Source organism: Mustela nivalis, assembly GCF_964662115.1.
Source record: "Mustela nivalis genome assembly, chromosome: 13".
Classification (NCBI taxonomy): domain Eukaryota; kingdom Metazoa; phylum Chordata; class Mammalia; order Carnivora; family Mustelidae; genus Mustela; species Mustela nivalis.
The window spans coordinates 81,575,971-81,588,217 of NC_139032.1; the positions used below are offsets into that span (position 1 = coordinate 81,575,971).

At 40.9% G+C, this 12,247-nt stretch overlaps 1 protein-coding gene and 1 long non-coding RNA gene across 2 annotated transcripts in view; both read left to right on the forward strand.

Moving 5' to 3' along the window:
- LOC309846545 overlaps nt 1-12,247 on the forward strand; it is a 762,900-nt gene that overhangs the window by 563,931 nt on the left and 186,722 nt on the right. The gene's annotated exons all lie outside the window — the stretch shown is intronic.
- On the forward strand, nt 6,510-7,442 carry LOC309847239 (olfactory receptor 1L4; the record flags this gene model as incomplete). The annotated part of the gene is made up of 1 exon (XM_082697185.1): nt 6,510-7,442. One exon carries the CDS (start codon nt 6,510-6,512, stop codon nt 7,440-7,442), a length of 933 nt encoding a protein of 310 aa, XP_082553311.1.

Genomic DNA, 12,247 nt, shown 5'->3' on the forward strand with positions numbered 1-12,247 from the left:
TATCAGTCATTCTGGTCACCAGATGGGGTTGTGATAGAAAGCTTCCATTTGTCCATTTACACTTCTCTCCACTCTTGTCCACTCTGCTCTGTGCTCCCTGCAGCCGAGATATGTATCAAAAGATTCCTTTTCAAAAACATAACAATAAGAAAATAAATAACCTTAATAAAATAGGACAAAGACTTTAAAGGCACCTCACTGAAGAAGATATACAGATAGAAAATAAGCATAGGAAACATGACATTAGGGAAACGCAAAATAAAACCACAGTGTGATACCACAACACATCCATTAGAATGGCCAAAATTCAAAAATACTGACAATATCAAATGCTGACCAAAATGTGGAGAAATAAGAGTTCTCATTCATTACTGATGGAAGTTCAAAAGGTACAGTCTGGCAGTTTCTTATAGAATTAAACATACTCTTACTATAGGAACCAGCAGTCACACTCCTCAGTATTAACTAAAGGAGTTGAAACCCTACATATGGACATTTATAGTAACTTTATTCATAATAGCCCAACTTGGAAACACCAAGTATGTTGCTACTGTCCTTCCTTCAGTAGGTGAGAAGATAAATAAATAGTGGAACATCCAGATGATGAAATATTAATCAGTACAAAAATAGAAATGAACTACTAAGACTGGAAAACACATGGAGAAATCTTAAATGCGTATTCCTAAATGAAAAATCTTGGAACACTATATCAAACACTAATGATGTGTTTCATGGTGACTAACATAACACAATAAAAAGTGTAAAAAAAAAAGAAAAAGAAAAAGAAAGAAATAAGCCAATCTGAAAAAGCTACATGCTATATGATTCCATTATATGACATTCTGGAAAAGGAAAAACTATGGAGACAGTAAAAGATCAGTGGATGCCAGGGAATAGGCGGGAGGGAGGAATGACTAGGTGGAACATCAAGGACTTTAGGGCTAGTGAAACTATTCTCTGTGATACCATAATTGCAATAGATATTTGTCATAAGGTACAATTGCATAAGGTACAATTCCATCCCTAATGTAAACTATAGATTTGAATGATGATCATGATGTGTCAGTGGGCTTCATCAATTATGACAACTGTAGCATTCTAGTGGGATGTTGATAATCAGGTGGTCGGTGGGGGTTGTGGCTATGTGGGAACTCTGTAACCATGTGATCAATTTTGCTGTGAACTTACAACTGCTCTAAAATAATTGAGACTATTAGAGGGGGAAAAAAAGAAAATCACCTGAAGTTGTGATTGCTATGCATTTATAGACGAGGACATGATTTAGAGTAAACAACTTGCCCAAGTTCCCCCATTTAGTCATTAGTGAAACTGGGATATCTTCTTTAAGAAACTGACATAATAAAATGTTTTAAAAAGGCAAACATACACACACACACACACAATGAGGCTCAAAAAAGTTAAGTATTGCAAAAGCTACACAGCCTGTAGGAGGCAGAGCCAGCATCTGAATCTCTCCAACTGGCTCCAGAACCCACATCTAAATCCCTTCCCCAGACCACCACACCTGTACCTAGACACAGCACATACACAGAGAGAACTTAAAGATGTCACACGCCATCCCCTCTCCTTCCAAGTAGGCACACATAAGTCTATACACAGACGTGCATAGTAGCCCATGCATAAACAAAGAGCATGCATGTGTGCATGAACTCACATGTTCATGTACATACTTCACATACAGGTGCATAAAAACCTCCAACCCTGTTGCTACATGGCCCTAATTCCCTTCCCAGGGATATGAGGCTACCCTTCTGGAGCCCCAGGTTCCCCAGGGCTCAGAGCACTGAGCTCAGTGAGGACACCAGTAATGTTCTTCTCTCCTGGGAAGACCACAGGGCCAATGCCCCCAGGGCCGTCGCATTCACAGAGGACAGGCCCTTGGGTCCCCCTTTCCATCACCAACACCCACAGTAAGGTAAAGAGAAGAGAGAGCACTTTTCTCAGAGTAGATCTACACCTGCCCTGGCCTGCTGCCTCACGGATTCAGAGTCTGATCTTAACTCCCTGGCAGGCCCCCCAGCATGCACCTCCTCCATCAGGCCCACAGGTAGGCAGGCTGATGGGTTTGGGAACAGACACTGGATGTCAACTTCTTCATATGATCTTCCTCCGTTTTCCTAATCCTATCTTCTCTCCTCCACCTCAAAGACCAGAGACAAGTGAATGAGAAAGCCAGGATAATGCAGATAAGAGTGCACATTCTGAAGCTGGACTCTCCCACCTTCCAGCTGTGTGGACTTAGGCAAGTCACTTCAGTTCCTTGTATCCCACTTTCCTTGTCTGTAAAATGGGTGTTGTGAAGACAAACTGACTTAATGTATGTAGAATTCCTAGAGAAGTTTCTGGTACAGTGGATGTCTCTTGTAGGAGACGTGTGGGTGAGGTACTCAGTGCAGCAGAGGGATACAAGAGACTAGGTTTCAGCGAAAGTCTGACTCAAAGCACACCTGGTCCATCAGTTAGATGGACACCGAAAGTATGCTGAGACAGAGAGAAGACGATTATTTACAAAAAAGGAATTCTAGGGGGCATATTTCCCATGTCTACTTGCCTTGGAATCTACACTTTAACAGCTGGGAATGGCTAGGTCAAGCTCTAATCTGCTATAGGAGAGAACGCTAGACATGATGGAGAGATTTTGGAGAACTGGGAAGAGCCATGTGGGATCCCTAAGCAGGACTCTATCTCTACACAAAGTTAAATATGGAAAGAATTCCTCACTCCATTCATATAATCCTGCTTCAGAAGGCAACTACACCTACATAAACACACACACACCACCACAACAAAAACAAATATAAAGGAGATATATTTCTTTACAGAAAATGGAATTTTTCTATAGGCATTGCTCTGCAACTTGCTTTTATCACTTAACAAAATGTCATGGACCATAGTATCCCCTTGATAATCTAGTTTACCAATGAATACTTTCTGCTCTGCCATCAGACTGCCTCAATTAAAATCCCAGCTCCACCACTTACTAACTGTGGGATCTGGTAAATTACTTTGCTAAACTCTTTTTTTTTTTTAATTGAAAATGAGGGTGTTGTGCTGAGCCAGTTAGTGAGAGAAAGACATATGCCATATGATTTCACTCACATGTGGAATTTAAGAAACAAAACATCTGAACATAGGGGAAGGAAAGGAAAAATAAAATAAGATTAAAAAACTGAGAGGGAGGCAAACCATAAGAGATATGCTGAACTCTAGGAACCCAGCTAAGGGTTGCTGGAGGGGAGGTGGATGGGGGATGGGGTAATTGGGTGATGGTCATTAAGGAGGACACTTGATGTAATGAGTGCTGGGTGTTATATGCAAATAAAGAATCACTAAATTCTATCTCTGAAGCTAATAAGAAAATAAAGAAAGGAAAAGAAATGTAGGAAAGAGGAAAGGGAAGGGAAGGAAAGGAAAGAAATGAAGAGAAAAAGAAGGATAATAACAGTGCCTATCTAGAATTTGGGGGAAATAAAATCATAAAATACATGAAAAGTTGGGGCGCCTGGGTGGCTCAGTGGGTTAAGCCGCTGCCTTCGGCTCAGGTCATGATCTCAGGGTCCTGGGATCGAGTCCCGCATCGGGCTCTCTGCTCGGCAGGGAGCCTGCTTCCCTCTCTCTCTCTCTGCCTGCCTCTCCATCTACTTGTGATCTCTCTCTGTCAAATAAATAAATAAAATCTTAAAAAAAATACATTAAAAGCACTTATCTTAGGGTGGAATATACTAACTACTAATAAATGTTGACTATCATTAGCCATCTTATTTCTTTGGAGGATGGGTGCTATTGAGTAATGAGAATGCACTATTAATTATTTTAATAATTTGTGGATATTTAGGTTGTTTCCTCTGTTGGTTGTTTTGTTTATTCTTTTTTTTTAATCTGGTATTATGAGTAATTCTACAAAAATGTGTGCATGTATCTTTGTACCACACATATATGAATATTTTTAAAGGACAGATTTTTATAAGTGAAATTACTAGACAAAGAGATGTAGATTTTTTTAATTATGTAACATTAGTCATCATACAATACATCACTAGTTTTTTGATATAGTGTTCCAAGATTCATTTTTTGCATAAAACACCCAGTGCTCCATGCAATCCATGCCCTCCTTAATACCGACCACTGGGCTAACCCATCCCCCCACTGCTCTCCCTTCTAAAATCCTCAGTTTGCTTCCTGGAGTCCATAGTGTCTCATGGTTCATGTCCCCCTCCAATTTCCCCCTCTTATTTTTCCCTTCCTTCTCCTAATGTCCTCCACGCTATTTCTTATGTTCCAAGGGGCATATTTCCAATGTCCACTTGCCTTGGAATCTAGAATTTAACATATCAGTGAAACCATATGATAACTGACTTTCAAAGTGATGTAGATTTTCAATTCTGATATAGACTGTCAAAAAGCCTATACTGAATATACTCTCATAACCAGTGTACGGTGAAAGTCTTTTTCCTTTTCAATATTGTGAAAAATATTTATTGACAATCCAATGAGTAAAAATTATGTTTCAGTCTAATTTACATTTTCTGATTACCAACCAGGTTGGCATGTTTTCTTTGGTAAATGTGTTGTAGTTATTTTCTTTGAGCCAATAGTTAATATTCTAGTTTTGTTTAAGATCTCTTTTGGTGTAATGTTCACATTTTTGAGTACTTGGGTTTTGTCATTCTTGCCTCTACATTTTTTTCTCAATTGGAATGGCATCCACATCCTGAGACTATATAACTATGCCCTTTATTTTTGGATAAAGGTTACGATGTGGATTTTTTACTTCTAGTTGTTCATATGGGTTTTGTTTCTATGTGGGTTAGAAAAAAATCTAGCTTTATTTTTTACAAAGGTGTAGCATGTCTATTGATTAGGATCTACATATATCATAGGCATACAGAATTCTTTATGTTGGTTCATTGACTGTTTTTTTCTCTGTATACAATTATCATATTTTTTTCATTATTACATACTTTGATTTTTTGTTAGAAAAACTCTGTTGGGGTGCCTGGATGGCTCAGTCAGTTGAATGTCTGACTCTTGATTTCCACTTAGGTTGTGATCTCAGGGTCATGAGATCAAGCCCTATGTCAGGCTCAGCGCTGGGCATGGACATTGCTTAAGATTCTCTTTCTCCACAAATAAGTGAAACCATATGATAATTGACTCTCTCTGCTTGACTTATTTCACTCAGCATAATCTCTTTTAGACTCAGCAATAAAAAGAAGGAAATCCTGACAATCACAACATGGATGGAACTTGTGGCCATAATGCTAGACAGACAAAGACAGCTACTATATAATATCACTTATATGTGCAATCTCAGAATTGGCCCTTTTAAAATGAATCTTCCCTCCAGGTTCTCTGCTCAGCAGGGAGCCTGCTTCCCCCTCTCTCTCTGCCTCCTCTCTGCCTACTTGTGATCTCTCTCACAGGCAAATAAATAAACAAAATATTCAAAATAACTCCTGTATATAAAGTCATCCCCTGGATGAAGAATTTTTTAAAAATTCTCTAAAAAAACTCTCTAAAGAATTGCTCAAGAAACAACCTAAAGATTATGACCCTTGCTGAAATTTTTAAACAGATGTCTGTTTTTAAAGCACCATATTCTCAAATTTATATAAACTTTGTGCTAAATTTCTTCCTTTTTCCTGTTCTTCAAATGTCCTTTGCCATGTACATATATATCAGCTCACCATGTTGCACACATTAAATATATACAATTTGGTCAATTATACCTCAATGAGTCTGGAGAAAAATGCTATTTTAACTTTCTAGTTACACTGAAGGTTCAGTTAAAGAAAATGTCTCTTATATTAGACTGGGAGAAAACAATGAGATGCTTTTTACTCCATTGTCAGTGTTATCACTACAGCAGCCACCAGAATATTGTTCTTACCATGTTTATTTAATTTACAAATAGCAGTGTTCAATAAATTTTGACTCATAAAAAAAAGAATATTTAGAAAGATAACTGAGAGTGAATTGGGGGAAATCAGAGAGGGAGATGAAGCATAAGAGACTGTGGACTCTGAGAAACAAACTGAGGGTTTTGGAAGGGAGGGGGCTGGAGGGATAGGTGAGCTTGGTGGTGGATATTAAGTAGGGCATGTATTGCAAGGAGTTCTGGGTGTGGTGCATAAACAATGAATCTTGGAACACTGAAAAAAATAAAATTAAATTAAGATGTTGAAAAGAAAAGAGAATTGAGGAAACTCAGACAAATTAGGCTAAAAGAATTTTTAAAAATTACCTAAGGACACTTGGGAAAACCTTAGTTTCTCATAGAAAAAGCAGCTTGGAATTTTCTTATTTTTCTCTTAATGAATTTTACTCTCTCTTTTTCTAGAATGTCTTGAAGTAAATACTTTTTAAAATCAGAACAATTGTCAATGGGCATTTTTACAACTAGTGATTAGGGAGGAAGGTGACTTGATGAAATCACCTATCACGTCTCTCCAACTGCTTCTCCACACCCTGTCCACGAAGGCACAGACATGGAGACAAAGAACTACAGCAGCGACTCAGGCTTTATCCTCCTGGGCATCTCTTCCAACCCTCAGCTACAGAAACCACTCTTTGCCATCTTCTTCATCATGTACCTGGTCACTGCCATGGGCAATTTACTCATCATCCTGGTTATCCACTCTGACTCCCGACTCCATACCCCTATGTACTTTTTCCTCAGCAACCTGTCCTTCACAGATATCTGCTTCACAACAGTTATTGTGCCCAAGATGTTGGCAAATTTACTATCAGAGACCAAGGCTATTTCCTTCATAGGTTGCCTGGTCCAGATGTATTTTTTCATGGCCTTTGCAAATACTGACAGTTACCTATTGGCCTCTATGGCCATAGACCGGCTGGTAGCCATCTGCAACCCCTTCCATTATGATGTGGTCATGAACCCACGGCGTTGCCACCTCATGCTGCTGGCTTCTTGCACCATCTCCCACCTGCACTCCCTGCTCCGGGTGCTACTCATGTCCCGCCTGTCCTTCTGTGCCTCCCATGTCATCAAGCACTTCTTTTGTGATACCCAGCCTGTGCTAAAGCTATCCTGCTCTGACACATCCTCCAGCCAGATAGTGGTCATGACCGAGACCCTGGCTGTCATCGCGACCCCCTTCCTGTGCATCCTCTTCTCCTACCTGCGAATCATCATCACTGTGCTCAGAATTCCCTCTGCGGCTGGCAAGTGGAAGGCCTTCTCCACCTGTGGCTCCCACCTCACTGTCGTGGCCTTGTTCTATGGGAGTGTCATCTACGTCTACTTTAGGCCCCTGTCCATGTACTCAGTGGTGAAGGACCGGGTAGCCACAGTCATGTACACAATAGTGACTCCCATGCTGAACCCCTTTATCTATAGCCTGAGGAACAAAGATATGAAGAGGGGTTTGAGGAAATTAAGGGACAGAATTCACTTGTAGAAAGAAAAAATAGATGGAACACCTTAATTGGGAGATGACCCAAGAGATGATCACATTATCTTTCCCTCCTACCCATGTTTCCCATGGGACCCAAACAGGTCATAGAAGGTAGTGATGGAAAGCAGTAACAGCTCTGACCTAGAAGCTAGGGCATTTGGTTTCATTTCTATCAATGACTTCGACCACTTTCATGTGCAGTCCCAGGCCAGGTACTGCTAAGAATCCATATCTCAGGAAAGCTGTTTCTGCCATGTATATAAATAAAGCTATATTGAAGTGGAACAAAGCTATCTCCAAAGCTACGGTCTTGACTTTGTCTAGTACACAAGAAAGTACAAAGTTCTATTGTTCTTTCTTTTTTAAAGATTTTTATTTATTTGACAGACAGAGATCACAAGTAGGTAGAGGGGCAGGCAGAGAAGGTAGGGGTGGGTTCAGGGGGGAGGGGGAAGCAGGCTCTTTGCTGACCCAAGAGCACGATGTGGGGCTCAATCCCAGGACTCTGGAATCATGACCCGAGCCGAAGGCAGAGGCTTTAACCCACTGAGCCACCCAGGCGCCTCAGTCCTATTGGTTTTGAGAAGAAGAAGTTACATGTATTTGGTAGGGATTGGGGAAAAAGTCTTGCAATTATGTTTCTAAGACTGTCCTTAACATAAACAATGAATCTGGGTATACTACATCAAAAGCTAATGATATACTATATGGTGACTAACATAACATAATTTAAAAAATGATAATTTTTTAGAAAAAGGATAGATTTATTTTGACAAACAAAAGTTCAATACAGCAGGAAATGGCAGAGTATTCCAAATAGTGGGACCCACACAAAGAAGAAGAAGCAATAAACACTGGAATGTGTTTGAGGGACAGTGGGAAGCCCTGGGAGGCTTGTTCAGTTTGAGAACAGAGAGCATGGAAGGCTGGAAAGGTGGAAAATCTTCAAAGCAGATGTAGTGCCCTCCACTCAACACGAAGGTGCCCTCACAATGAACTCTCAGCACTTGACTCCTTTTCCCTTCCCTCTTAATTCTCTGTTTGTCCACATGGCCATGATGGCCACTCGAATGTCCTTTATATCCTGGAAAAAAGCAATGTGTGTCCATCAGGATAAGCTCATTGTGCTGAGGAAACAATGTCATAATCATTGTACCTTGACACCAAATATATATTTCATATTGACATTGCATGTTCGCCATTGAAAAACATAGGGTACTGCTCATTTTAAACACTCAGGGACCTATGCTGATGGAGCAGACACCATTATCATTCTATCAGAAGCTGCAGAAAACTTGAAGATTTTGCACTGGCATCTAAACACTCTGGTCTAGATGTGATTAGATGTGACTCATAACACTTGTGACCACAACTTAGTGTCAACAACTAATCTGATGATCTGTTCCAAACACAAGGGAGCCAGGAAGCACAATTCAACAGTGCATCTGTCAAATGGAGGCCCAAAAGGACCTAATGAACATATTTAACGACTGCTACACAATGATAATTACACACTAATACACAACTGGGTATTTGTTGCTTAATCAGTTGTCCTGATTATCAATTTCAGTAACAAAAATAACATAAGATTCTACACTGTCTGTGGAATCTGGCCTCAATTATGTCATCAAATTTGAACAACCACCCACTTTTACTAATCACAAACTTCTTGAAGGCAGTAGCTTAAGTTGAATATCAGACTTTCGGCAATAATGATATAACCAGAGGTCTATGGTGGACCTAATGGAACACAGGGACAACCTAGGGCTCCACATTAAGGCCCCTGCCACTGCTGCCACTGTGTTCTCTCCAGTGATCAGAAAGCAACCGGTAATCCCAAGAACAAACTCAAATTACATTTGCCTTCATATTTTATGGGCATACCTGTCCTGCAACACTATCTCCCACCCGTCACTCAGTTTTGGGATGCTTGCCTACAAGGTTTGTGTTCTTTCTACTTCCTCTATTCTTATGCCTTCGTTTGAACCAAGTATACTCCAGTACTTTCAAAAGTGAAACATGCCTGGGGCACCTGGGTGGCTCAGTGGGTTAAGCCGCTGCCTTCAGCTCAGGTCATGATCTCAGGGTCCTGGGATCGAGTCCCGCATCGGGCTCTCTGCTCAGCAGGGAGCCTGCTTCCACCCCCCCACACCCGCCTGCCTCTCTACCTACTTGTGATCTCTCTCTCTGTCAAAAAAATAAAAAAAAATTTTAAAAAAAAGTGAAACATGCCTGGCATATATGGAATACACAAATTCATTAATTATAATTAAGTAATTATAATAAGTAAGTCATTTGGTCCAGGAAACCAAACATAGCTTTTTTATGAGTCCCCTATGCCATCAGTCCCAGACTCCTTTTTCTCAATATCACATAGTCATTAAGAAATCAAGATCTTTGGGGCACCTGGGTGGTTCAGCTGCTTAAGCATCTGCCTTCGGCTCCCATCATGAGGCCACAACCCTGGGATAGAGACCCATGTTCAGCTCCCTGCTTGGTAGGGAGTCAGCTTGTCCCCTCCCTCTGCCCTCTGCTCCTGCTCTCTCTCTCTCAAATAAATAAATAAAATCTTTCTTAAAAAAAGAAATGAAGATCTTCTAGGTGTAATCCTACACAAGTGACCATGAGGTAACACATTAAGGTAAATTTACCATTCTGTACCAGTCTGGCCCCCAGGTTAGTCCTAACCTTTTCAATCATAGCTAGAGTGCTGTCTCTGTCAGAATAGGAAGCACTTTCCATAAGATATCCTGCCATCCTTCCAAAGGATGAGCTGATGTTGGTAGGTACTATTGAAAAACCTTAATCAAAGTTTTGCTATCCAAACAAAGGAGCCTAGGGTGAACTTGGAAATTTGCTAATCAACATCAGTAAGAATGGAATAAGTCCCTTCTGGAGTACATACAGTCAGAGCAAAGGTCTAAGTATGCCTTCTGAACACCTTGCCAAGTCAGGTGAACTACTTCTACTTGGCTCTTGGGAGCAGACCAGGAAAACCCTCGACAGCTCCCCCTCCCACCATATAGACAGATAACCCGTGAGGCTGGTTGAATTCAACAGTGGAGAAATACCAGAAGCATGTTGTTTGATGAGGAAACTGTGAAGGGAAATGTATCGGGCACTTCTACTGCAAACTCACTATGGACTCATTTTATACATATAAATACATGTAAATGCTGGAGATTTTGCTCAATACTAAACTAAGAAAAATTTAGTTCCTTGAACATAGTTTGCCTTTTAATCAGAGTGCGTGACATAAACTAGGAAGGGTGTGAAACATGAATGCTGAGGATGACCTAAAGAATAGTGCTGCATATTTCTGACATTGAAGAGTCTGATAGAGAAGACATTAACAACAAGGACAGAAAAGGAGTAGTCATATAATCCAAGAGTAGAAGAAATTTCAAGAGATGAAGATATGGATATATTCCACCCACCAACCCCCACAGCAGAAGAATCTCCTCCCTGCCAAGCAATCTCCAGCAGATGTCCATCAGCAGACCTTACACATGGAACAACCAAGCGAGCTAGTTAGGATGAACATGGTGTGCAATTCTAAATACAAACACCACCAAGCTTGTCCACAGCCACTGCATGTGTTCTGAAGGTCACTGTCTCTGACTATCAGGAATTTCAGGCAAACACCATAAAGAAATTCTTAGGGATGTACCCAGAAACTCAGTTCATCTGAGTCAGAATCCTGCTGTTCTGCACCATAGGTAACCCTGCTCTTCCTGCACAAAATGGAAATAATCAGTGTTTAATGGAACTGAGAAGTTCAAAAGATGAAGGTGAAACCAACCAGGTCCCCATGGGCATCAAGAACCTGGGGACCTGGTCCCAAATCGTTTTTACCATGGTCAGCTCTCAGATTCCTAGCAGAATGCCTTGGGATTTTTTTTAAAGATTTTATTTATTATTTATTTGACAGACAGAGATAACAAGAAAGCAGACAGGCAGGCAGAGAGAGAGAGGAGGAGGAAGCAGGCTCCCTGCAGAGCAGAGAGCCCGATGCGGGACTTGATCCCAGGATCCTGAAATCATGACCTGAGCCGAAGGCTGAGGCTCAACCCACTGAGCCACCCAGGCGCCCCTGCCTTGGGATTTTTCAATTCCCCTAAACCAATCCATCCACCACCAAGCCCCACCATAACCCAACAAACAACTACCCTTTGTTAGTGAGGTGGGAGAGCTGCTACTTAAATCAGAGGCAGCCTAGGAATCAGAAACCAGGTAAGGAACCTTAACAAGGGCTCCCACTCCAACCTTAACCTAACGGTGATTTTGGCAAGTCAGAGGACTACTCCACCTCACTGGCAAAGTAGAAGACAGTACCCATACAGAGACCCCTCCTGGAGCCACCATAAATCTGGGAACCTGAGATAGAGGTCAGGCTTCTGAACTGAAGCACCATACACAGCACAGAAGACTGCATCAGGTGGCAGAATAAGATTTGTGCACCCCCCCCCCATGTTACAGGAAAATCATCTCAAGCTATTTTTGAATATGTATCTTCAGTAGGTGAGTGGATAAACAAACAGTGGTATATCCAGACCATGAAATTATTATTCAGTACAATAATAAATGAGCCATCAAATCTGAAAAACACATGGAGCAACCTTATATACATAGTGCTTAATGGAAGAAGCCAATCTGAAAAGACTCAATGCTCTATTATTTCATTACATAACATTTGGAAAAGAAAAAGTGAGGGAGACTGTAAAGGATCTGTAGTTTCCAGAGCATAGGTAGAACACCAAAGATGTTAGGGCCCCAGAAACTATTCTCTATGATACTATAATGTTGTC